The 27541-nt window shown below is 50.0% G+C and overlaps 1 protein-coding gene across 3 annotated transcripts in view; it reads left to right on the forward strand.

Moving 5' to 3' along the window:
* Positions 1-27541, forward strand: part of ARHGAP39 (Rho GTPase activating protein 39) — a 221038-nt gene that overhangs the window by 151558 nt on the left and 41939 nt on the right. For 2 of the 3 annotated variants that reach the window (XM_083449008.1, XM_083449007.1), the window contains exons 5-6: positions 5348-5909; positions 13018-13110. In XM_083449008.1, the coding sequence (XP_083305134.1) occupies positions 5348-5909; positions 13018-13110 (655 nt within the window). The remainder of the gene's footprint in view (positions 1-5347; positions 5910-13017; positions 13111-27541) is intronic. The other variant, XM_083449009.1, reaches the window with a different exon arrangement.

Consider the following 27541-nt stretch of genomic DNA (forward strand, 5'->3'; position numbering starts at 1 on the left):
TATTTGATTTTCACTTAGTTTGTGCATATACTCTGTAAACTTTCCCCAATCTTCTATAAATCTCTGGTCTCGTCGATTTCGGATCCTTCCCGTCAGTCTATCAAGTTCTGCAAAGTCCGTCGTCTTCATTCTCCATTCTTCTAATGTAGGTAGCTCCTCTTGCTTCCATTTCTGAGCCATCAGTATTCTTGCTGCAGTCACTGCATATAAAAATAGCTTCCTTTCTTTCTCGTTTATCTCATTCCTTGTAATACCAAGTAAAAATGCTTCTGGTTTCTTAACAAAAGTGTACTTAAACATTTTCTTCAATTCATTATATATCATTTCCCAAAAGCTTTTTACTTTCTTACACTCCCACCACATATGATAGAATGTACCCTCTTTTTCTTTACATTTCCAGCATTTGTTACATCCTTTATACATCTTTGCTAACTTTACTGGTGTTACATACCATCGATACATCATTTTCATCACATTTTCTTTTATTGTTGTACATGCAGTAAACTTTGGCTCAGGTCTTGGAAGAGCTGCTGCCGGTCCGAGCAGGCAGCATTGGGATAGGCAGACCAATTCTCTGATCTGGGGTAAGGAAGCTTCCCTTGTTCCTAGGGCTACTAAAGGAAGAGAGCTCCATAATAATAATAATAATAATAATAATAATAATAATAATAATATTTAATTTATATCCCACCCTCCCCAGCCGAAGCCAGGCTCAGAACGGCTAACAGCAATAAAAGTAACACAGCATTCTAAAATCAGTATTCTAAAATCAATTCAAAATCAAATGGCAACCACTGGGCCAGAGTTCTACGAGGATCGCCAAAGGAGGGGGTCAGACTGTGCTTTAGCCAAAGGCCTGGTGGAACAGTTCTTTCTTGCAGGCCCTGTCAAGTCCCTCCGGGCCCTAGTCTCTTGTGACAGAGCGTTCCACCAGATCGGGGCCACAACCGAAAAAGCCCTGGCTCTGGTTGAGGCCAGCCTAACCTCCCTGTGGCCCGGGATCTCCAAGATGTTTTTATTTGAAGACTGTAAGGTCCTCCGTGGGACGTACCAGGAGAGGCAGCCCTGTAGCTATGAGGATCTAGGCCGTATCAGCACCCATCAGCATTCAGCAGCCACCAACAGAATAAAAGAATCGTAGAGTCAGAAGGAGGTCCCACGTGTCATCTAGCCCACCCCCCTGCCGCTTAACAGCCAGACCCACTGACCCCACTGCCGTAAGGGCATGAGATCAACCCCATCGACCTGCGTGCCAAGTCGCTGATCCAAGTCGGTGGATGGATGGTACCCATTCTTGGCTGATTGGGGGCAGAGAGAAGGGAAGACCATTGTGATTCCTTCATTGCGGGGGGGGGGGGGAGGTTGGTCTAGATGAGCCTTGGGTGTCCCTTCCAACTCTTAAGATCCTTTTAGAGCCATGACAGATACAGTGGTACCTTGCAAGACGAATGCCTCGCAAGACGAAAAACTTGCAAGACGAAAGGGTTTTTCGTTTTCTGAGTTGCTTCGCAAGACGGATTTCCCTATAGGCTTGCTTCGCAAGACGAAACGTCTTGCGCCTTTTTTTTTTAACCGCCAATGCATTCCTACACCGTCAATACGCAGTGGTGCTTCGCAAGACGAAAAAACTCGTAGAACGAAAAAACTCGCAGAATGAATTAATTTCGTCTTGCGAGGCACCACTGTACGGTGAGCCAGAGTTGAGCAGCTGATGACCCCTCCATCTTGCTTTTTTCATTGCCCAGCTTCCAAGGAACACATGCCATTTCCAATTTCCTTGTGGGAGCCATAAGAGCCCCTGCCCATTTTGGGACCCAAGGTGGCCTGGGGGACCTTCACCTCAACGCTCCTCTGCCCACGGCTCTTGGGAAGCTCTCCAAAGCCCTTCCACCCCCCCGTGCCTGTGTTTCTTCATGTCTAGATTACTGCAGTGCGCTCTGTGTGGGGCTTCCTTTGCGCTTCATCCGAGAGCTGCAGCGCAAGGGCTGACAGGAGTGAGGCCTTGGGCGTAGAACAGAGATCTGCCCTGGTTGCCAATTACCGATGGGGCCAAGTCCAAGGTGTTACTGTTAGCATTTGAAGCCTTTAACAACTTGAGACCAGTTTACCTGCAAGATTGATTGACAGAACTGGCACCATTGGGGGTGCTGCATGGCACCTGTTCCATGTTTGTAAGAATCCGATCTTTTAGTGCGGCAGCACCTGTCCTTTGGAACTCCCTGCCAATTGATACCTTCCCTGTACAGTCATACCCCGAATCTCAAACGCCTTGGCTCCCGAACGATCAAAGTGAGTGTTCCGGTTTTTGAACATTTTTTGGAAGCTGAATGTCCGGTGGGGCTTCCGATTGGCTGTAGGAGCTTCATGCAGCCAATCAGAAGCCGCACTTAAGTTTCCAAATGTTTCGGAAGTCGAATGGACTTCCGGAACGGATTCCATTCGACTTCCAAGGTACGACTGTATTCTTTTCAGTGCCTGCTAAAAACAGCCTCACGTGGACAGGCTTACTTAGAAAAGTGACGTGGCTTTTTTTCTTGATTCTTGGTCTATTGCTATTTTAACTTTCCATATGTCTTAAATCTATTTTTCTTAGCAGTGATTTCATTGCACTATCTTCTCCTTTTTTTTTGTAAATCGCTTTGAGGTTTCTTGACAGTCGAGCAGAGTATAAATTTGATCAAGTTAAGGGGTGTTGTTTTTCGCCTCCGTTCTCTTGTTCCCCTCTTCCTTCTCCTCACTCTCCCTGGAGTTTGGGCTTCTCAGCTCACCACCCACCGGTCTGCTTTTTTGCACAGCTATTTATGGCGCTCCCAGTGCACGTTTAGATGTGTGTGATTTATTATAAGCCGGTCCCTGGTCTCTTTACCCCCTTGCTTGGAGTCCAAGGCTGTTCTCAGCTTTAGGGGTGTGTATGCCTGCGTGTCTTTTCTCCCAAGCCCTCCCGATGTTTGAAAACGATTTGCTACGCCCCAGATTCTTTGGGGCCTAAGTGGGAGCTTAGATGGCGACTTTAAAAGCCTTCAGATCTGGGTAATTAAAAATACCCCTGGCAAGGATTTGATTGCAGTGATAATATAACAATATGCACATGTGTTTTAGTGGCGCAGCCGGTGACCCGGCGAGAGATTCTTGTCTCCTCCAGAGGATCCCACCTTTAGATCTTGTGATCCAGGCAAAGGGAGTTTATTTAGGCCCTTGGAACAACAAGCTGCCTACACCAACCTGATGCCCTCCAGATGTTTTGGGTGACGACGCACGGCGGCCCGAAACATCTGGAGGTTTTGCCAGGTTGGCAGAAGCCGGCAGAAGCAAAGTCTGGCCTAAATGAATTAACAGAGGAGTTGAGCCGCTGCAAAGTGCCACGGTTTGCTCTGCCACCTGTGAGCCGTTGCAATGAATATCTCCATGACAGCTACCATTGTTCAGAAAGCAGCATTGGAGAAGTGAGCATCTTGTTTGCTGAGGTTATATTTTCTTTTCAGAATTGCAGTGGGTGTGGGGAGTGTTTAACTCTCTCCATCCTGGCTGAGAAACGAGTGTTAGTGGAGCAGAATGGCAGGGAAGCCCTATAGAAGGTATTTAGGCTTTCCTCAGGGGTGTCGTACACATGTAGCGGCAGGCAGAAAGGTCCAGCCTCAGTTTCCCTGGGATCTTAGGCAGGGATCTCTCCCCAACCTGTTACTCAGCCAGGGATCTTCTAGATGCAAACAAGAGATTCGTCCCCCAAGTTCTGACTCTTTCCCCCCAAGTGCTATCAATTAACCAGCTCTGACTATGGGTCTGGACCACGAAATAAGTAGAGGGGGAGACGATTTCAATGTCGGCCAAATTTGTGGGAACGTGACGTCATTGGTGGGACAGTTTTGCAAAAGAGGCCCTAGATCAGCCTTTCTCAACCATTGGTTCCCCAGCTGTTTTGGGACTACAACTCCCATCACCCCTAGCTAGCAAGGCCAGAGCTCAGGGATGATGGGAGTTGTGGTCCAACAACATCTGGGGACCCACAGGTTGAGAACCGCTGCCCTAGATGTTGTTTGTAACTGACCAAGAGGGGTGGGAAGTTGGGAGGGTTTCAGCTCCGGGGCAGATAATAATAATAATAATAATAATAATAATAATAATAATAATAATAATAATAATAATAATTTATTTATTTATTTGGTTAGGTTTCCCCAGCCACTCTGGGCAGCTCCCAACAGAATATTGAAAACACAACATCAAAACATCAAACATTAAAAACTTCCCTAAACAGGCCTGCCTTCAGATGTCTTCTAAAAGCCTGGTAGTTGTTCTCTTTGACATCCGGATAGTTACTGACATCCGGATAGTTACTTATTTCCTTGACATCTGATGGGAGGACGTTCCACAGGGAGGGTGCCACCACCGAGAAGGCCCTCTGCCTGGTTCCCTGTAACTTTGCTTCTCGTAGTGAGGGAACCGCCAGAAGGCCCTCAGCGCTGGACCTCCGTGTCTGGGCTGAACGATGGGTGCTGGTCACTTATTTAATTACTTTATTATTTAATTACTTTATTTCATAAAATTTATACGCCACTCCACCGGGAGCCAGTGCAGCTTGAAAAGCACTGGGTGAATATGCTCCCATGGCAGAGACCCCATGAGGAGCCTCGCTGCAGCATTCTGTACCCGCTGGAGTTTCTGGGACAGCTTCAAGGGCAGCCACTCGGTGTATAAAACAATAAAGTCACCCAAAAGGAAAATGCTATCAAAAAGTTAAAATAACAGACTAAAAACAGATTAAAACTCGCAACAGCTTTCTTAGCATCTGGGGAGTCCTTTATGAACAAAACCATTTTTAGCAGGCACCAGAAAGAATATAGTGATATCATAGAGTTGCAAAGGGACCTTGAGGGTCATCTAGTCCAACTAAAATTATCGTGAAGTTAACTGTTTATATTTGGGCAACTTTTCTGCTGTACTTTATTGGAAGGAGAAAAACGACCATTTCCTTAATAACAATTTAAGCAATTTATTTAACTAAAACAATAACATTATAGCATATGTATCCATGTTTTTTAACTGATGTGATTAAACGTTAAAAAAAACTGAGACTGAGTTTTAGCACACATGAAAAATTTAAAGCAAATCCTTATTCCCTGATAAATAGCCTTTGGACTATAATGTAATTTAAATAGAAAACCACCTTTAGAAAGACATTTTCCTCCAAAAGCATTCTATTTTAAAAATCCGATTTTAAAAATCTGATTTAAATAATAATAAAAAACTTGATTTTTAAAAAAATCATTGATTTTTATCCACCCTGGACTATAGAGTCAGGTGGTCTTGCCCGCCTCGTCACTCTTGCCTTGTCTCTCTGTCCCCTTTCCAGTCGGAGGACCTGGGTGCCTGCGCGCAATTTGAGAGCAGCCGCCAGAACCGGAACATGATGCCTAGCACCAGCTGTGTCTTCCCCACCTTCAACCTGCGAAAGCCTTCCTCGGAGACGGACATCGAAAACTGGGCCTCCAAGCACTTCAACAAGCACACGCAAGGCCTCTTCCGCCGCAAAGTCTCCATCGCCAACATGCTGGCCTGGAGCAGCGAGTCCATCAAGAAGCCCATGATCATGACCACCGACCGCAACGTCAAGAAGGAAGCGTGCGAGATCTTCAAGCTCATCCAGATGTACATGGGCGACCGGAGGGCCAAGGCGGACCAGCTCAACGTGGCCCTAGAGATCGCCACCAAGGGCTGGAGCATGCAGGGCCTCCGGGACGAACTCTACATCCAGCTGTGCCGCCAGACCACCGAAAACTTCCGCTACGAGAGCCTCGCGCGGGGCTGGGAGCTCATGTCCATCTGCCTGGCTTTCTTCCCTCCCACGCCCAAGTTCCACTCCTACCTTGAAGGGTACATCTACAGGCACATGGACCCGGTGAACGACACAAAAGGTAAGGCAGCGAGGAAGGGGGAAGGGCACACCTGGTCAGCAGCACCCAAAGTGGGCAGCTCAAGGTGTTAGGAAACATTGGCTACCCCTTTCCGAGGCTCAGCAAAATCCAACGTGAGATCTGGCACGAAACGAGTTTGGTGGCTCTTGAGCTAGACACGGGGAACACACAAAGCATGAGGTGGAGTCTCCTTCTTTGGAGGTCTTTAAGCAGAGGCTTGACAACCATATGTCAGGAGTGCTCTGATGGTGTTTCCTGCTTGGCAGAGGGTTGGACTCGATGGCCCTTGTGGTCTCTTCCAACTCTATAATTCTATGATTCTAAGGGTTTCTTTCTTTCTTTTCAGCTATAATAATAATAATAATAATAATTAATAATAATTTATTATTTATACCCCACCCATCTGGCTGAGTTTCCCCAGCCACTCTGGCCTTTCCCCCGATAATATCGACCAAGTAAAATAACCAAAAAAGTAAAGTAAAATAACCCAAAAAGGTAAGGGCTGGAATAGTTGCTTCGTTTCTGTAAAACAGCCACCTTCTATAAAGCACGGTTAATGACAAAAAATAGGCCGAGCAGCACAACCGCAAGAAAAGTCACATTATGAAATTTCACAAAGTGACACAGCACTCGTAATCCGCCAAACCATGGTAGCAACATTAGCAAGCTTCGCAACGGAAAACAAGCAGAGCACTGTTAAATTTTGATGGTGCCCTTGCACTGGGGGGGTTTCCAGATGGGTTTTGTCCTGGTAGATTTAAGGCATGGGTAGGCAAACTGAGGCCCGGGGGCCGGATCCGGCCCAATTGCCTTCTAAATCCGGCCCGCGGACGGTCTGGGAATCAGCATGTTTTTTACACGAATAGAAGGTGCGCTTCTATTTAAAACGCATCTCTGGGTTAATTGTGGGGCGTGGGAATTTGTTCATTCCCTCCCCCCCAAAAAAATAGTCCGCCCCCCCAAAAGGTCTGAGGGACAGTGGACCAGCTCCCTGCTGGAAAAGTTTGCTGAACCCTGATTTAAGGTATGGTTGAAATCTGAAGAAATGACCTAACTGCCCCTGAGTGGGCATCTGGGAGCCCCTGAGTCAGAAGCGAAGACCAAGGAGGGTGGGGCTCGCCCCCCCGGGCCACCTTCCCTCGGAAACGTCAGCTGCTGCCTCTTTTGCAAAGTTGCGTTTCACCCTCATCGTGCTAAACTGCGTCATTTCCCTACCAATGTCAGCTGCAATATGGTAGTCCTTGAATCATCAGCGAGCTCAAACCCCCCCCCCCCTTTTGCAATAGGGCTCTGCAGTTAAAGCTGCTAATTGGCTATCCTAGGCTCTGTTAACACACGGCTGTTATTCTAAATCATTAAGCAGCAAACCTCATCCCGGCTCCCCACCGAAGGCCCTCCCTCAGCTAATGTCCTCCGCCTGATGAGCGGCAGGAGGCAAATGATTTCATTAACGAGATGTAGAAATGCATTGCTCCCTTGCCTTTTGCCCTGTATCCCTTGGAGACAGTCTCCTCTGGACCGAACAGGATGCACGACCTCCACACGGCCCCTTTCTGCAGTTCAACGTGCAGGGAGCAAGTCCGGCCCGAAACTTGCTTTTTTTACGCTGCCGCCTTCGGCTCCACTTGAGGACAGCAAGTCCCTAGTCCTCATTGTCTTGCAGAAGGCGGGCTTCGTACAAAACGCGGGAAGAAACGGCAGCGGGGGAAACGGGATAGCTCAGTCCTGGAACCCCCTGCTTTGCATGCAGGAGGTCTAGAAATGCAATTATTGGCCTGGCCAGTTGGAAGGAATCTTGGTTAGCAAGGCTGGTCTGTGAAGCATCAGGAAAGCTGCCATCAGTCTGGACTGTTTGCAAAAAGGCCTTTCAGCTAAAAGAAGTGTGGCAAGGGAGAAGCTGAGATTCCTGCAATGCAGGGGGTTGGACTAGATAATCCTTGGGTCCCTCCCAACTCTACAATTCCACGATTCTTTGAATGGTTGGCTGGGAAAGGCCAGCCCAAATCATCAAGGGTTTGGAGCAGCTCCCCGTTTGAGGAAACATCTAAAACATTTGGGGCTTTAGAGTTTAGAACGATGGCTCCCAAATAGCAGTGCCACACCCCACACCCCCCGTCAGACAACTTATAAATCTCTGAGGGTCTTAATAATAATAATAATAATAATAATAATTTATTATTTATACCCCGCCCATCTGGCTGGGTTTCCCCAGCCACTCTGGGCGGCTTCCAAAAGAATATTAAAATACATCAAACATTAAAAGCTTCCCTAAACGGGTCTGCCTTCAGATGTCTTCTAAAAGTCTGGTAGTTGTTGTTCTCTTTGATATCTGGTGGGAGGGTGTTCCACAGGGTGGGTGCCACTACCGAGAAGGCCCTCTGTCTGGTTCCCTGTAACTTGGCTTCTCGCAGTGAGGGAACCGCCAGAAGGCTCTCGGTGCTGGACCTCAGTGTCCGGGTAGAGCGATGGGGGTGGAGACGCTCCTTCAGGTAATGACCACTTAATAATTTTTCTGCCGGTTGTAGCAACCCTGAAGCAGCCTTCAGATGTCTTCTAAAAGTCAGGTGCAGTGGATCCACGTTCGTGACCCGCAGCAATCGCAACCCACAGAGGCGTTGCGTTTTGGCCTTCTGCGCATGCGCACAGCGCAATTTAGCACTTCTGCACATGTGCAACCGCCGAATCCCGGAAGTAACCCGTTCCAGTACTTCCGGGTTTCAGCGGTCCGTAACCCAAAATAACACAACCTGAAGCTTCTGTAACCTGAGGTATGACTGTAGCTGTTTATTTCCTTGACATCTGATGGGAGGGCGTTTCACAGGAAGGGCACCACTACCAAGAAGGCCCTCTGCCTGGTTCCCTGTAACTTGGCTTCTCGTAGCAAGGGAACTGCCAGAAGGCCCTCGGCGCTGGACCTCAGTGTCCGGGCAGAACGATGGGGGTGGAGACGCTCCTTCAGGGATACTGGGCCGCGGCCGTTTAGGGCTTTCAAGCTCAGCACCAACACTTTGAATTGTGCTCGGAAACGGACTGGGAGCCAATGCAGATCTCTCAGGACCGGTGTTATGTGGCCTCAGCGGCTGCTCCCAGTCCCCAGTCTAGCTGCCGCATTCTGGATTAGTTGTAGTTTCTGGGTCACCTTCCAAGGTAGCACCATGTACAGCGCATTGCAGTAATCCAAGCGAGAGATAACCAGAGCATGCACCACTCTGGCGAAACAGGGCACAGGTGGGTGCGGTTTCAGCCTGCCTTGCTGGCTTTTAAAATTTGACATGGAAACAGAAGAGCAGTAATTAGGCGTGATAATTGAATAGAACCTCCAGCTTCAGAGGCAATGCACCTCGGGCTGCCAGCTGATGGAGAGCGAGCAACAAGGGAAGGCCATTGTCTCCTTGCCCCGCTTAAGGGACACCCAGAGGCATCTGTCTGGCCCCTTTGGGAAATGAGGGGTCGGGTTTGCATTTCTGACATTGCTGAAGAGACAGCGATTCCCGCCAGCAAAATCCCGTTTCTCCTGGCTGGTCTTGACCGGTTGGGAGGAGCATAGATCCACAATGCAGCTGTTTACCCTCTGCTTAGGGTGCCAGTCCATGCCAAGCAGCCAAGGCCGAGCCTCCTATAGCCTGCAATGTTCTGCAATTCTGGCTGAGCGTGCTTGATTTCACCTGCAAAGGTGGCGGCAAACCCATTGGTAGCAGGCAGGGCTTATTGTGGGATATCAGTAACTATCGGGCATGTTGAGTAGACTGGCCTAAGGAGCACTACTCCTTTCTTTCTTTCCTTCCGCCCACACACGACCCGGATTTCAAAGCCGGTTGCCGTGCCTATAATTACCATTGAGAATTTGCTACGCATGCTACGCCCCCCCCTCTGGTTTGCAAATTAGCCCAGAGCAGGAAGAGTGCTGATTGGTCGAGTGGCTGCGATGCTGCCAGCACACAGTCATGTCATCCTCGTGAAATGGGGGGGGGGGTTAACAGTGGAATTCTCTGTCTTTTCCTGTCTCTCAAGTACGAATGTGGGGGCAGAGAATGAATAATGGGGAAAGGGCTCTTCGCTCGCTTTATCCAGGGGAGTGGAACGGTTTCAAAAGGGGAACACTAATAATAATAATAATAATAATAATAATAATAATAATAATAATAATAATAATTTATTTATACCCCGCCCATCTGGCTTGTTTTCCCCAGCCACTCTGGGCGGCTTCCAACAGAGCACTAAAATACAACAACCTATTAAACATTAAAAGCTTCCCTAAACAGGGCTGCCTTCAGATGTCTTCTAAAAGTCTGGTAGTTGTTGTTCTCTTTGACATCTGACGGGAGGGCATTCCACAGGGCGGGCACCACAACCGAGAAGGCCCTCTGCCTGGTTCCCAGTAACTTGGCTTCTCACAGTGAGGGAATCGCCAGAAGGCCCTCGGAGCTGGACCTCAGTGTCCAGGCAGAACGATGGGGGTGGAGACGCTCCTTCAGATATACTGGACCGAGGCCGTTTAGGGCTTTAAAGGTCAGCACCAACACTTTGAATTGTGCTCGGAAACATACTGGGAGCCAACAGGCACACCCAGACACACCCACGCACCGGGTCTGAGCCACACCGTGAGCACATCAAACTCGTTTCTTGCACATTGTTGTGATCCATTGCTGGATTTTTCTCTCTGGAAGCCTCACAATTCAGGAGTGCCAGTAGTGATCAGCACCACTCTTTCCTGTTCCAGCCACTGGGGAAGAGCTGGCCCCATCTGCACCTGACGTATTCCAGTCAAGTCCTTGATTCATTTGTATCTGTGCTCCACCCTGTGCCATTTTATGTTAGCAACAGCCATGCTTTCCCTGCCGCTGGAGTCGTGTCACTTGGAACAGCTCCTGCACAGTGCCAGCCTAAGGATTCATTCATTCTGTCCCCTTCCACCCCTGAGTAGGATGGATCTGGCCCTGGAGAGATTAGGGGTTCAGGGCTAGTGGTGCCCATCATTAGTTGAGATTCTTGCATCTTATGGGGGTTGGACTGGATGACCCTTGAGGTTCCCTTCCAGCTCTATGATTCTTGGATTCCCCTTTTATCTCTACCATCACGGAGTATTATTTACCTACAGCGCAATCCTAGATGTTGCCAGGACAGTTATAAAGAGGTTAGGGAGTTCTGTTAAAATCCCAGTGGCTGTTGGGTGTGTGGGCATGTTTAACTCGCCTGGGCAACCTTCCCGAACCTTCTGCCTCCAGGTGTTTGGGGCTGTGACTCCATGGGGCTGGTGGGAGGTTGTAGCCCCAGACATCTGGAGAGTCCTAGGATAGGGGAGACTCTACTAGAGGCATTTCTGGAAGCGTAGAAACTCTCCTCCAGTTGGCCAGTGTAGTAAAAAATAGAATAAAATGGTTGCAATTCTCTTACGGAGATTCCTTTTGATCTGCTGGCAACCCCAAAGGTGTTGCTATGCTCGTTTATTTAAGGAACTGTATTATTGCCCCTTTCAGTTTTAACAGAAATGCCCCAGGAAGCTTGAATTTATAAGCTGCTCTGACCGTCGGCTCAAAGGATAAGGTAGAATAAAAAGAAAATAAGTTGACAGATATAGTGGTACCTCTGGTTGCAAACGGGATCCGTTTCGGAGGCCCGTTCACAACCTGAAAAGAACGCAACCCACCTCTGCGCACGTGCGGGTCACGATTCACCGCTTCTGCGCATGCGTGTGACGTCATTTTGTGCGCCTGCGTGAGCGGCACAACCCGGAAGTAACCCGTTCCGTTACTTCCGGGTTGCCACGGGACGCAACCTGAAACGCGCAACCTGAAGCAAATGTAACATGAGGTATGACTGTAATATTAAAATGGCAGTCACGGGTAGCCAGAGATGACGAACCTACAGACAGGTTGAAATCCTGCTGGGATAAAAAATTTAAATTAATAAAGGTGACATTTCGTCAGGAAGGGGGTGAGACAGATCATCTGGGGTGGGGGGTGGGCCACTGGCCTGATCCAGAAGGCTCTTCTTACATTCCTGCGTGTATCTCGCTTCCACCTGAGGTGCTTGGAAAAGCATCCTTCCCCCGGCCCTGATCCCTGGCTCAGCATTTCACCTGAACCAAGCAGCGTGGTTTGTTTTGCTCCAAGCAAACCTGCAAGCCAAGATTTGTCCTCGGCTTACAGATCGTGGCTTCTCTGAGCAAGACGCACCAAGTTCCCTGTTTCGGTTGCATCGCATCCTGGCCCCAAACCGTTATTCACCTTCCTGGTTCTCGCTTGCAGTCATTACGGAGTCAGATATCAATTACTGCTTTAATTGTGACACCATCCTTGTTTCACTATGTCACCCTCGATTGGATGGGAATAATCCAGGAAAGGGGAAGCGCCAGAAACGAGTGGACAGAATGGCGCTAAATAGGTTTGGAAGGTAGTTAATCGGGTTATTGGGTTGTTCTTTTTATTTTATATAAAATAAATATATTTTATATAAAATAAATATTTTATTTATATATTTTGTGGTTTTACTTTTCTATTTTGTTCTGTGAACCGCCCTGAGACCTCTGGGTATAGGGCGGTATATAAATTTAATAATAATAATAATAATAATAATAATAATAATAATAATAATAATATAAAAACAACAACAACAACAACAACAACAACAACAATAATAATATATTTGCAATATTTAAACATAGGTGTTTAGGGCTGTGAGGCTCCCGCCCCACCAAAATCACTAGTTTTTACCCCGCCAAATTTGAACTCTTAAGACCTTTGGCAGGTCCTTAATGCACTGCGCCTGTGGAGACGATTGGCTGCAATCGCAGCGGGTGCAATCGCATGGCCTTTGGGTTCCCTCCATCCCAGCAATTCTTCAATGCCACTGGTGCATTCTAGCTCCTCTCCAGTGACACCCAGGTAAGGTGCAGGGGGAAAAGACCTGCCTGAGCCGGCCGGCATTGAAAGCAGAGCTGTCTTGCTCGTTTTTTATTTTATTTTTATTTCCTTTATTTTGTTCTTCCTGTGTTTGAAATCCGTACCCCTACCCCCCCAAAAACCCACCCCGATCCCTCTCTTTCTCTCTCTCTCTTGCTGTCTTTGTGTTCCATTCCGTGGTCCTCATCGTTCTGTTTGTTCCCCAGTGACTCTGCACATTAAAGAACTCCTGGAAAGGAACAATAAGAAGTCGTCCAAATTGAGAAAGAAACCCAAGCCCTATATGGAGGAACGCCATGGTAGGGTGCGTGTGCTCCTAGAGCACCTCCCCTCTCCTTTAGACGTAGACGCCAACTCCGCAGCCTTCTCTCTCCTGCAGCTTCCTCGCCTCCACTCGGCTCCCCCCTTATAACATTGCCTTCACGCTTCTCCCCTCTCTGACACCCGTTCTAACCGCTGACGTTTCTGGGCGCCTCTCTCTCTTTCTCTCTTAGCAGCTCTGGGGGTTGACCGCTGCCCATCGCGCTTCTTTTCCCAGCAGGTGCCGACTTCGGTTTGACCTCCTGAGTCGGGCGGCCGCCGCTTGGGGTGGGCGCAGCGGCTCCACATCACGCCGGCTTGGAGGGGATCCCGAAAAGGGGTCGCCCGCCGGCTCTGTAGCTCATCTCCGGCCGGTCACCCGGGCAGGGCTTGTTTGCATGTCACACGGCGGCGTTGCACTCGGATACCGAGCCGTATCTGACCACAAAACCCAGGTGGCTGTTGCGCACAAGTTCTGCGGGTTCTGTGGACTTGAATGGTTGCAGCTGCGAGAAATATTATTATCACCAATGATGATGATGATACAGTGGTGCCTCGCAAGACGAAAAGCATCCGTTCCGCGAGTCTCTTCGTCTTGCGGTTTTTTCCGTCTTGCGAAGCAAGCCCATTAGCGGATTAGCGCTATTAGCGGTTTAGTGGCTATTAGCGGCTATTAAGGGATTAGCGGCTATTAAGGGATTAGAGGCTATTAAGGGATTAGAGGCTATTAAGGGATTAGCGGCTATTAAGGGATTAGCAGATTAGCTGCTAAAAGGCTATTAGCGGCTTAGTGGATCAGCTGATAAGCAGCTTAGATCAGCTGTTACGCGGCTTAGCATCAGCTGTCAAGCGGCTTAAAGAACAGCTGTTAAGCGGCTTAGGGGCTGGGGGAAAAGGGGAGGGGAAAAAACCCTGCAGAACTCGCAAGACATTTTCGTCTTGCGAAGCAAGCCCATAGCAAATTCGTTTTGCGTAGCACCTCCAAAACGGAAAACCCTTTCGTCTAGCGGGTTTTCCGTCTTGCGAGGCATTCGTCTTGCGGGGCACCACTGTAATGACAATTATCTTAGCCTGTGATTCCTGCATTGCAGGGCGTTAGACTTGATAACCCCTTTTTTTGCTGGGGGGGGGGTTTCCCTCCAACTCTACAGTTTTACTGTGGTGCTATGGGATCCGTCCCGGAGGCCCGTCCATAACGTGAAAAGCCCTCAACTCAAAGCGCCGCGTCTGCGAAGGCACGTGGCGCGATTTGGCGCTTCCGCGCATGCCATAGCTGTCGACGTTTCCCCCTTTTTAAGGGAAATCCCCTTATTCCGAATAGGATTCCTTGCAAGAAAAGGGAAAAGTTGACAGCTATGGCGCATGTGCGAGCGGCGAAACCCGGAAGTAACCCATTCTGGTACTTCCGGGTTGCTGCGGGATGCAAAACGAAAACACGCAACCTGAAGCGGACGTAACATGAGGTATGACTGTATGATTCTGTGACCTTCGGTGCCCAAAGCGCTTTGTGTGTTTGGCCCAGCAATCCTTACAACGTCCCTGTAAGGTAGTGCAGCGGCGACATCCATCCATTGTGGACAGGAGCAGAGACAGTGCATGTTAAAGTTGGCTGATGGATCCATGGCAGAGGTGAGGTTTTTAGGAGAGAACATCTACCTTCCCGCTTGGTGGTGGAGCTAATTCTGCGCGCAGAATTTCCCTAGGTTCATTCTGGCTTACCGAAGGACCCAGGAAATTCAAAAGCAGCTGATGGTGTCGGAATCCACTCCTCTGCTACTCCTGGATGGCTCAGTTGGTGAGAACATAGTGCTGATAACGCCAAGGTTGCCAGTTCAGTCCCCGTATGGGGCAGCTGCATAGTCCTGCATCGCAGGGGGGTTGAGATAGATGATCCTTCTGGGTCCCTTCCAACTCTACAGTCCTATGATTCAGCCGCTGAATGTGGAAGATGATGTTCTCTGCTTCTTACGGCTAGCAGTCCTGCTCATCCGTCGACTGGTTGGTGTGTGTTTCTCTTGAACTTTCTCGGGTGGGATCCGTCTGAGCATCCTGTGGAGGTGAGTTCCACAGGTAGATAACGCGGTAAAGGGCTGTAGCTGAGCAGTGGCAGGAGGGTGTGGGCATAGCTCAGCGTTGGAGCATCTGCTTTGCGTGCGGAAGGTCCCAAGTTGCAATCCCTGGTCTCCCCAGGTAGGAATGGGAAAGACCCCCTCCCCCCGCCTGAAACCCTGGAGACAGCTGCTGCCAGTCAGAGTCAGCAGTGCTGATCTAGATAGGCAGCTCCCGATGTTACCATAATGTGGTGCGTCTTCCCTCACTGCAGTCATGCGGCGGCCCAACTCCGTTTTAGAAACTGTACCTTTGAGTCCTCAATCCTTTATTCCGGAGCTTTGCGTCACCTAGGTCAAGCTAGGATGATAATATTTCAGAATTTTTGGGAGTTTCTTTGAATTTGGTCAGTTAAGGTTTATGATTTCTCTATTTCCTTCTGAGGAAACTGAATAGTTCAGTGGAACGAGGTTTGTAGCCGGCATCCCGTTAAGGCTTTCTTCAATTCTAGGTTTTTCTAATTTTCCCCTTAAACTTTTTGATTAATATTTCTAGTCGATTACTTCTCGTTTCAGGGATTTTCACGGTATTTCATGTGTTTTGTGCAATCTCTCGGTTCCGTGACGGTCTTTTTTCTACTGCACACCATGGTAAGAGCTGTTTGGTAATGGAATGGGCCCCCTTGGAGGTTTTTAGGCAGAGGTTGGCTGGCCACTTGCCAGAGATGCGTTATCTGCGATTCCTGCACTTCAGGGGTTGGACTAGATGACCCCACGGGGTCCCTTCCAACTCTGCGACTGCCGTAGAGAACACCAGGATTCAGCAGCCTTAGCCGGTGAATTCCAGCCGCGTCGCCTCGCCTCTAATCTCACTTCCCTCCCCCTGCACCTGTTTGAACAAGCCTTCCTAATTTATTTAAAGCGCGTGTGTCAGGGCTGGCTCCGGGTCCCAGCTCACCAAGGACCAACGCTAGCCGATAGTACAGTATCAAAGTCTTTATTGAAGAATAGTCTCCATTTACAAGTCTCAGCGTCCCAGCCCTACGTCTGGACTTTAGACCAGCGAAGCTCTGTCTGGATCTCCACCCCCCGTGCACCAGTTCAAGACTCTAATCTTACTCCACCTCTTCCTTCTTTCTCTCTTCCTCTGGGTCTTACTACCCCCCGGGGTCTCATTCCTCCTGGACTCTTCCGACGCGGAGCTAGACCCCTCTGACTCCTCCCCCTCTCTTCGACGGGCTTTAGGACCTGGCTCCTTACCCGGGCTGCCCACCTTGCCGCCCTCCTGTACATTTGAACTTGGCGCGCGCGCGCGTTTTACTTTCCGGATGACCGTTTCCTCGCTCCCTGACGAGGGTGTGGCCACTCCTGCCTCACGTTCTCCCTCTGCCTGCGCGCTCCCTGATCCCGATGCCTTAGACTCCTCCCCCCTACTGCTCTCTGGGGGGGACGCTGGTCCGGATTTCCAGCTGCTACTCTCTGAGTCCCCTTCTTCCCGAGCTGTCCCCCTGGGCACTCCCCTTGCCCTGACCATGGGGGCCCCTTTCTGTGAATCCTCCGAGTCACTGGAGAGACTCAGAGATCTTGGACTACTGTCGCCGCTGACATTTCCTTCCGACTCCTCCCCCTCGCTCTCTGTTTCTTCCCTCTCCAGTGACTCTGCTCCTGAACCCCTGACAGCGTGCATTAACCGAAGGAGATTGTGCTGTAATTAACTGGAGCTGGTTAACGGATCTTCCTTGCAGGTGTGCATAACCTCATTTATAAGAGCCGAGTCTGTGTTTAAAAATATCCGTGTGCTGAATGTCGTGCAGTCGTGGACCGAAGGCTACCTCGGGGGAGTCTTCTGTTTTTATTTTTAAAAAATGACCTTTCTTCGCAGCACTAGCAAGGAGCATTTCTGAGGGTGTTTTCCCGGTGTTGATGTTTGCCTCTTAATCCCTAGACTTCAGAACCAAGGCTGGATGCCGGTGCAAAGAGGAGTGGCAGTCGTTTTGCATTTTGCCAAAGCGAATGGTCTGCGAAGAGTTACAGCTGAAGGGGGCTTGTCCCAAGAGCCCTTTATAGGGCCGGGGTACCAATCCTAAGATCATTCCATAGGAACACGGGGAGCTGCCTTGTCCTGGATGCTTTAGTTGAGATTCCTGCATGCCTGGGGGTTGGTCTCGATGCTCCTTGGGGGTCCCACCTAGGTCAGCATTGCCCACCCGCTATGGGAACCACCGAACTTTTCAGCAGAACTGTTCTGATATCTAGCCCTAGAGGGTGCACAGGTGTCTTGGAGTCCGCTGAAATCGTTCCAGGGGTCAGAGGTTCTTAGAAGACTGGAGTAAATATATGAACTATTTGAAAAGTAATTCTGATGAACAGATTATGCTGGTAGGACTGCAAGGTGGATTGTTTGAAATACTGCAAGAAAGACTATGAAAAGAATTATTAGTTAAGGATAATTAAATGTAATATAGAAATTAAGAAATGCAGAATAAGTGATAAAGAACGGGAAATCATCAGAGGTGTTGACGGAAGTCAAAAATATTGTATAAGATGAGAAGATATGTTGTATGACTGCTGGAACTGATACGTTAAAAAATGAATAAAAATGTGTGTGTGTGTGTATATATGTATATATATGTGTGTGTATATATATGTGTGTGTGTGTGTGTGTGTGTGTGTATGAAAGCGTTCCAAAGCAAAGCTGACAGCAGGATTTTCATCCCCCCGTTTTTCCCTCTCTTCCGCACCGATGTCATAACCGTTAGGCAGAAACTTGACCCGCCGTCGTTCCTGGCTATTTTTGGACCTGTCCCCCTCAACAGTATTCAGCAGATATTGCGGACCACGTTGTCCTGGAGTTGGAGCGGGGAGAGGCGTTGCTCTTCTTCCAGCTCAGCCCATCAAAAGTCGGATGGTTTTATTGCTAGCAGGTTTGCAGCCCGTCCTGAGCATTGCAACAGCTTCAGTTTCCTGCCCAGAGAGACCACCTCTCGGGGAATCGGTTGCACCATTCGCAGGAACATAAAAGCCTGCTCCCCAGAGACCGTGAAAGGAGAAACTCTCCGCTCTCTGGCTCGATCAAAGAGGGCTGAAAAGGAGTTTTTGTTTGGGTTTCCAGACCTGGTTTTGCCTGTGGGTGGAAGCTTGGAACAGGAGACGTTCCCACTCTTTCATTTTCTGAAAAAGGAAAAAGGCCAGCCTGTTGGAGATCAGTAACCTTACCCTTCGTTTTTCACGTGGGAAGGCATTCCGCAGTAATAGTTTCATGTGCAAAGACCCAAAAGCTGCAGCGTAAGCGGAGGCAGAAGTCTGTCCTGAGCACAGAAGCTTCTGCTCCAAGTCGGCTTCCTTGTCCTGCTCCCATGAGCCCCACCTCGTGCCCCCCAACAAGGGCGTCCCTGCTCCCCATAAGTCATAACATTCTGGGCAGAGGTCATGGTTTAGGCCTGTGGTTCCCAAATCTTTTTCGGGCCACTGTCTCCCTGGTTCCATAAACACATTCCCAGTGCCCCCTACTCTCTAAAGAGGGGAGCAGGAGGCGCTGTGGTTTAAATCGCCTCTTGGGCTTGCCGATCAGAAGGTTGGCAGTTCGAATCCCTGCAAGGGGGCGAGCTCCCATTACTCTGTCCCAGCTCTGACCTAGCAGTTCGAAAGCATGCCAGTGCAAGTAGATAAATAGGTACCATTCTGGTGGGAAGGTAAATACCGTTTCTGTGCACTATGGTTTCCGTCACGGTGTCCTGCTGTGCCAGAAGTGGTTTAGTCCTGCCGGCCACATGACCTGGAAAGCTGTTTGTGGCCTGAAAGTGAGATGAGCTCCGCAACCCCATAGTCGCCTTTGACTGGACTGAACCGTCCAGGGGTCCTTTACCTTACCCTGTAAAGAACATTATTCTAAAGAATAGTATCTGAAGAAGTGTGCATGCACATGAAAGCTCATACTAATAACAAACTTGGTTGGTCTCTAAGGTGCTACTGGAAGGAATTTTTTAAATATTACTCAGAATAGCAGTTTGCATGACCCAGTAAGGAAGATATTAACACATTAAAATCCAAACCGGTAATAATTAATTATACATTTATTCAAAATCTAGTTAAAATGTTTATTGCAATCAATTTGACATGTATGAACTTGATCTAGTGATACGAGCTTCTCAAAGTCTGATATTCATGCCTCCAGCGCTGTCCTGCGGCCCCTTGGCTCTTAATGCCCCCCCCCCCCCAGGGTTCCCAATTTGGGAAATCACTCTGGGAACCTCTGGGTTAAGCCCTAACCTGGGGTGGGAGAACCTCAGGGCCAGGTGTGGCCCTCCAAACCTCTCTGTATGGAAGTGAGAGCTGGACCATAAAGAAGGCTGATCACCGAAGAATGGATGCTTTTGAATTATGGTGCTGGAGGAGACTCCTGAGAGTCCCATGGACTGCAAGAAGATCAAATCTATCCATTCTTAAGGAAATTAGCCCTGAGTGCTCACTGGAAAGACAGATCCTGAAGCTGAGGCTCCAAGACTTTGGCCACCTCATGAGAAGAGAAGACTCCCTGGAAAAGACCCTGATGTTGGGGAAGATGGAGGGCACAAGGAGAAGGGGACGACGGAGGATGAGATGGTTGGACAGTGTTCTCGAAGCTACCAGCATGAGTTTGACCAAACTGTGGGAGCCAGTGGAAGACAGAAGTGCCTGGCGTGCTCTGGTCCAGGGGGTCACGAAGAGTCGGATACGACTAAACAACAACAACATTAATTTTATAATAACAAAAGCCCCCAAAACACATCACAATCAAAATTTTAAATCATACATCTTCACTGACTTCGCTCCACTCCCCCTCCTGGTTCCATTATTTTATACCTATTCATGCACATCCACAAAATTTGAACTATCCCATTTTAAAACCTTATTCATGTTGTTACAAGCGACCTTTAAAAGTTCAGCTAATGTAAAAACCTATACACAAAGCTTGCAAAATATGACTTAAACGTTCCCCCCTTTTTTTAAAAAAAAGAGAACATTGTCCTTTTTCTTTCTAGGGTTTCAAATTATCTAATATGTCCTGCATAGTTCATTAGTTGTTTTTGCCAATCTCCTTTATTTTCTCTGGCCTTGGCTTCTTCCTTCTATAGGGATGGGCTGGTCTTGGCCTGGCATCCACTCTCAGATGCGGGAACAAAGTCTTTTGCATGGTAAATCCGTTAAGTCCTGTACCTTTCAAAATCATAGCTTCTGTTTTTTTTAAACAAAAGTCATTTTCAACATTCTCTTCAAATCTTTATATATCACTTCCCAGGCGGAGGAAAGTCCCTTTTTGTGCAATGCAGAAATACTGTGGAATACCAGGAAATATTGACGGCCATCAAGCAGGACTGGGCATTCTGGAATAAAATCCTAAAGGTTATTAATTAGTCTTTTTAAGTGAAGCTTTCAATAGACCTTGATTTCATGACAATGGGTATACAGTGGTGCCCCGCAAGACGAATGCCTCGCAAGACAAAAAACTCGCTAGACGAAAGAGTTTTCAGTTTTTTGAGTCGTTCCGCAAGACGAATTTCCCTATGGGCTTGCTTCGCAAGACGAAACGTCTTGCGAGTTCTTGCGAGTTTGTTTCCTTTTTCTTAAAGCCGCTAAGCCGCTAATAGCCGCTAAGCCGCTAATAGCCGCTAAGCCGCTAATAGCCGTGCTTCGCAAGACGAAAAAACCGCAAGACGAAGAGACTCGTGGAACAGATTAATTTCGTCTTGCGAGGCACCACTGTACTTGCAAACACGACTATAGAGGAAAGGAACCAGTCTACCTTCAAATCTATGATATTAGCAGGAAAGGCAATGATAGCTTTAGGTTGGAAAGACAGAGAAAAATGGACAGTAGAGGCATGGGATAGTTATTTGCTTGAACTTATTCAGTCGGATATTGTTGCAGTCATGTCACCTGGACGTGTCCACCTGCAGCAGGAACCAGCAAGCCACTCCAGCACCCCTGCCAAGAAAACTCCATGGACAAAGACAACAGACATATAAAAGAATAGAATAGGACTGGGCAAATTCATGGAGGAGGAGAGGGCTCTCAATGGCCAGTAGCCCTGATACCTGTGCTCTGCCTTTGCCGATTGAGGCAGCAGTGTTCCTGAACACCAGGAGGGGAGACTGCATTTGAATCCTGCTCCTGCATTTCCCTTTGGTCAGCCACTGTGAGAACAGGATGCTGGCTTCGATGGGCCCCTGGCCTGATCCAGCCATCTCTCCTTATGTCCTTACTGCTTTTGCATCTTGACATCCTCCCGGTGAGCATCATCTTCTTTCCAAAGCCACCGGAAACTGGGTTGCATCAATAGGAGTATAGCATCTAGATCAAGGGAAGTAATAGCGCCACTGTATTCTGCTCTGGTCAGACCTCACCTGGAATACTGTGTCCAGTTCTGGGCACCACAGTTCAAGAAGGACACTGACAAACTGGAACGTGTCCAGAGGAGGGCAACCAAAATGGTCAAAGGCCTGGAAACGATGCCTTATGAGGAACGGCTAAGGGAGCTGGGCATGTTTAGCCTGGAGAAGAGGAGGTTAAGGGGTGATATGATAGCCATGTTCCAATATATAAAAGGATGTCACATAGAGGAGGGAGAAAGGTTGTTTTCTGCTGCTCCAGAGAAGCGGACACGGAGCAATGGATCCAAACTACAAGAAAGAAGATTCCACCTAAACATGAGGAAGAACTTCCTGACAGTAAGAGCTGTTTGACAGTGGAATTTGCTGCCAAGGAGTGTGGTGGAGTCTCCTTCTTTGGAGGTCTTTAAGCAGAGGCTTGACAACCATATGTCAGGAGTGCTCTGATGGTGTTTCCTGCTTGGCAGGGGGTTGGACTCGATGGCCCTTGTGGTCTCTTCCAACTCTATGGTTCTATGATTCTATGAAACATCGCTGTTGTTCTCCTGCTGCTGTTAGTCGCTGTGCATTGCTCCGGAAGCCCTTTGCTGGAGATCCTAGCTAGACTGAGCACCGGGGACCCTTGTCCTCTTCCTTTCTGGCAGATCTGGATCTTGCCTCTTCCGCAGCCCCTGGGCACATCGATGTGTCAGCGTCGCCCAGAGATCCCAAGAAGCAGAGGAAGACAAGCGGAACAAACAAGGCTTTGCCAAGACAGCCGGCACTGGGGGAGCTGACCCCTTCCGACCCTGCTCACAAGGAGACCTCTCTGGCGAGCTCCAGATACGTTTTGTCTGTGGGGAAGATGTCTGTAGAAAGAACTGTCCTGGATTTTCAAACGCCCAAGGAATTTAATGTGGTTCAGAGCAGGCGAGGTCTCTTTCTGCATTGCTTTTCCAGAGCAATGGTAGATCTGAGGCTAGGGATGGACAGAATCAGTATTCTCTCCTGCATGGAACGGACGTCCTGATGAGAGCACAGGGTTCGGGATATGGGGTGAGATGGGCTTTATTGTATCCTGGTCTGAAGGTGCACAGGGCTTAATGTACCTTATTTATGGGACCGCCTCTCCTGGTATGGACCTTAAGGTCCATAGTTTAGAGGTCTCAGGCCCTAAGGAAGTCAGATTATCCTCCACCAGGGCCAGGGCCTTTTCAGTGATGGCTGCGACCTGGTGGAATGCTCTGTCCCAGGAGAACAGGGCCCTGCAGGATTTAACCTCCTTCCGTCGGGCCTGTAATACAGAGCTATTCCGCCTGGCTTTCAATTTGAACTTAGCCTGATCTTTTATTCCCCTCCTTTCCCTCCCCCTCCCTCACCCACTCTGAGACCCCACAGCTAATTCTTCCCTGGTCTCCTCGCTAGCCTAAATAGGACTAATTTAGCCGGCTAGCCCTGGTGATCATCCAATGTTTATTCGATGGATTTCCCCCCCCTAAATTGATTTTTGATTTGATTGTTATTCACGTTTTATACCGTATTTTATGCTGGTTTTTTTGTAGCATCAATTAAGTGTTTTAAATTTGTTGTTAGCCCGTCCTGAGCCCGGTTTTCTGAACCGGGAAGGGCAGGGTCTAAATAAAAAATTATTATTATTTATTATTAAACTTAGTTCAGTAGCTAATACTGCAGCCGCTGCAAGTCTTCAGAACTGGCAGTGGCGATAATCTTCCCCAGTGAGCAATGTGTGTTAAACTGTGGAACTCCCTCCCTCAGTGGTGACCAACAACTTGTATGGCTTTAAAAGAGGACTGGGGAAATTCACAGAGATGGAGGAGAGGACTATCGATGGCACCTGTCGCAATGCCGGCGCCACCGATCGAAGCGGAAATTAAGAGCCCCGGCCTTGCCCAAGGCTTCACTCACCCTTTGTCACCTCGCTTCAGATCTCAGCTGTGCTTTCGCCCCCATGAGAAACTTGATGTGTGGCTGCTTTGCAGATATCTGCCTCTCTGGTTAGTTTCTCTTTCTGCCCACCCGCCCTGCCCTCGCCTTTCCAGCTCTCCTAGTTGCATCCTAAAGGGAGAGGAACCGTGACCTTGGCTGTTGAGGTAGGGAAAAGAGACAGAAGAGTGCTATGCTGGTTGGATTTGACTATCCCAAAAGATCCGCTGTCTCTCTGCATTTTCCTACACCCCAGGAAATCCACAGAGATCGATTTGCACAGCTTTCCTGCTGAGGTGGAAGAGCTGTCCTGGGGACTAATCCTCCGGGTGGGACTTAACTGGAGCCCCAAAGCTTCCCCTTTGTTTTTAAAAGGAACCACCCCATCCTGATTTTAAATATTCACTTAAAGGTAAAGGGTCCCCTGATCATTAGGTCCAGTCGTGGCCGACTCTGGGGTTGCGGTGCTCATCTCGCTTTATTGGCCGACGGAGCCGGCGTACAGCTTCCAGGTCATGTGGCCAGCATGACAAAGCCGCTTCTGGCGAACCAGAGCAGCGCACGGAAACGCCGTTTATCTTCCCGCCGGAGCGGAACTGTCAGAGCTGGCTCCGGGTCCCAGCTCACCAAGGACCAACGCTAGCCGGTAGTACAGTATCAAATTCTTTATTGAAGAATAGTCTCCATTTCCAAGTCTCAGCGTCCCAGCTCTACGTCTGGACTTTAGACCGGCGAAGCTCTGTCTGAGTCCCCACCCCCTGTGCACCAGTTTAAGACTCTAATCTTACTCCACCTCTTCCTTCTCTCTCTCTTCCTCTGGGTCTTACTACCCCCCGGGGTCTCTTCTCTCCTGGACTCTTCTGACGCAGACGTTGACCCGTCTGACTCCTCCCCCTCTCTTCGGCGGGCTTTAGGACCTGGCTCCCTACCCGGGCTGCCCACCTTGCCGCCCTCCTGTACATTTGAACTTGGCGCGCGCGCGCGTTTAACTTTCCTGATGACCGTTTCCTCGCTCCCTGACGAGGGTGTGGTCACTCCTGCCTCACGTTCTCCCTCTGCCTGCGCGCTCCCTGATCCCGATGCCTTGGACTCCTCCCCCCTACTGCCCTCTGGGGGGGACGCTGGTCCGGATTTCCAGCTGCTGCTCTCTGAGTCCCCTCTGGCCCCTTCTTCCCGAGGTGTCCCCCTGGGCACTCCCCTTGCCCTGACCATGGGGGCCCCTTTCTGTGAATCCTCCGAGTCACTGGAGAGACTCAGAGACCTCGGACTACTGTCGTCGCTGACATTTCCTTCAGACTCCTCCCCCTCGCTCTCCGTTTCCTCCCTCTCCTGTGACTCTTCTCCTGAACCCCTGACATCCATCCCCCCCTCGAAGCCCCCCCTTCCCCCCTCCCCTTCCTCCGGCGGGGGTGCTGGGTGCTCCGTCGTTGTGGGGGTGAATGGTGGATACAGTTCGTCCCCCGTGGCGTGCATCCAGTGAGATAAATCCGGCTCGTCCTCCGTGTCTCCGCCGACCTCGTTCTCCTCTGCTTCCATCTCCGTGCCGCCATGCTCGAACCCAACGTCCTCCCCCATCACGTCCATGTCCCTCTCACCCTCGTTCCCCTCTGGGTCCGTTGCCTGCCAAGGGCCCCTCAGCCACCTCTCCTCTCCACGATTGTCCCACCAAAACGAGCGGTCTGAGGCAAACCCCGAGGGCGAACCCTCCGGTGAACGTGTTTCTAATGCTGGTTCTTCGTCCGAGGTGAATCCCTGGAATGTGCTGGTAGAAAGCGTGGGTGTGAAAAGCCAGTCGTCGAAATACTCGGCTGGCATGGGCCTGTGTGGGAACAAGGCATGAAACTCCTCTTTGAGGAGAGGCTCGTCCAGGGCATAGTCCGGCACCCAGCTGTTGGCGCTGGCCGGGGTACCTTCCCTTGCGAGAAAATATTCTACTCCCTCTTCCCCCCATCTCGAGTCCAAAATCTCTGTGACCTGGTTGATGGGTTCCCTTCTTGGCGACTCCCTCCTCGGGGGGGTCTCCCTATACGGGTCTGGTGCCGTGCCCTGCGCCTGAAATCGGTGAGGTGCTTTGTAGGGCGTGAGCACCGACCTATGGAATACTGGGTGCATTCTGGATCCCTCCGGAAGTGTCAACCGGAAGGCCACCGGATTGATCTGTGCCTCAACTAGGTAAGGTCCTAGCTGCTTATGTCCGAGTTTCTTCTTAGCTAAGGATCTGGTCGGCACTGCGTGGGCCGCTAACCACACCCAGTCTCCCACCTGTATGTCTTCCCCAACCCTCCTGTGCTTGTCAGCCTGCAGTTTGTATGCGTGCTTTGCAAGCTCTAACTGCCTCCTAAGCTGCTCGTGAACTTCCTGCAATTCTGCCGCCAAGACTTCCGCTGTCTGTGGTTCCCCCTCCCCCAGTCTCTCTAACCCCGGGAAGGTTCTGGGATGCCTCCCGTTGTTGGCGAAGAACGGCGTCACCCCTGTGGACACGTGCTTCGTGTTGTTGTAAGCGAACTCAGCGAGCGGCAGGTAGTCCACCCATGTCGTCGGCTGTTGATTTGCATAGCATCTCAGGTACTGCTGCATGATGGCGTTGACGCGCTCCGCTTGTCCGTTGGTCTGCGGGTGTCTCGCTGACGCTAGGTTGATCTTGACGTTCAGGAAACCCATCAGCTTCTGCCAGAAGCTCGAAATGAACTGGCGCCCCCTGTCGGACAAGATAGACCGTGGCAGCCCGTGCACCCTGAAGACGTGGTCTATGAACATTTTGGCGGTCTGTTCTGCCGTGGCCACCTTCGCGCACGGAATGAAGTGGGCCATTTTAGTGAACATGTCCACCACCACTAGCACTGCCGTTTTACCCCTTGAGCTGGGTAAATCCGTGACAAAGTCCAGGGCCACCCTCTCCCACGGTTCGCTCGGGGTCTGTAGCGGTTCGAGCAGTCCTGCCGGAGGTTTGTGCAGTGACTTGGCCCTTTGGCAGGTGTCGCACCTCGAGACGTACTCCGCGACTTCCCCCCTCATCTTGGGCCACCAGAAATCTCTGGCAACGAGTTCTGCCGTCTTCTCCTTGCCAAAGTGCCCGGCGGTTGGCGCGTCGTGCAACTGCTGCAGTACTTTCGCACGGAGTTCGTCTCCCGGTACATAGAGTGCTCCTCTGCGGATGAGCAATCCGTCCCGTATTTGGAACTCGTCGTCTTTCACCGTGCCCTTGCACACCTCCTCCATCTTGGCTAGTGCGAAGGAGTCCTCCTGCAGTGCTCGACGGACCGCCTCCAGGTCCACGGTTGCGGAAGCGCACGCCCACGCTTTCGGTGCGAAAATGTGCTTGGCTGCTGGTGGTGCCGCTTCTTCGAGGTATTGCGGCTTTCAGGACAGTGCATCTGCCATGATGTTGTTGTCGCCCGGGATGTATTCTATCCTGAAGTCGAAATCTGCAAAGAACTCCGCCCATCTGATGTGCCGCTGGTTCAGGAACCTTGCCGTGCGCCAGTACTCTAGGTTCTTATGATCCGTGCGAACCTGCACTGTGTGTTTGGCCCCGATGAGGAAGTGCCGCCACGCCTTGAATGCTGCATGAATGGCCAGCAACTCCCTGTCCCAGATGGTGTAGTTCTGCTCTGACTTGCTGAGCTTCCTAGAGTAGAAGGCACACGGTCTCCAGTCCCCATGCGGGTCCTCCTGCAACAGTACGGCGCCCACGGCTCTGTCTGAGGCGTCCGTCTCAACTCTCAGCGGTTTGCTGGGATTCACATGCAATAGCTGCCCTTCGGACGAGAAGAGACGCTTAAGGTTCTGGAAGGACTGCTCCGCTTGCTCTGTCCAGATGAACTTCTTCTTGGAGCTGAGCGTGTCGGTAATGGCCGCTGTCTGCATTGCGAACCCCTTGATGAACTTGCGGTAAAAGTTGGCAAACCCCACAAACCGCTGGACCTCCTTCCGATTGCGCGGGCTCTTCCAGTCCAACACTGCGCGAACCTTGGCGCTGTCCATGGCGAGCCCCTTGTCCGACAGCTTGTAGCCCAGGAAATCCACCTCCTTCCTGTCGAACTGGCACTTCTCCAGCTTGGCGTATAGCCGATGCTCCTGCAGTCGCTGCA

This window comes from Podarcis tiliguerta, assembly GCF_965153285.1.
Source record: "Podarcis tiliguerta genome assembly, chromosome: 7".
Taxonomy (NCBI): domain Eukaryota; kingdom Metazoa; phylum Chordata; class Lepidosauria; order Squamata; family Lacertidae; genus Podarcis; species Podarcis tiliguerta.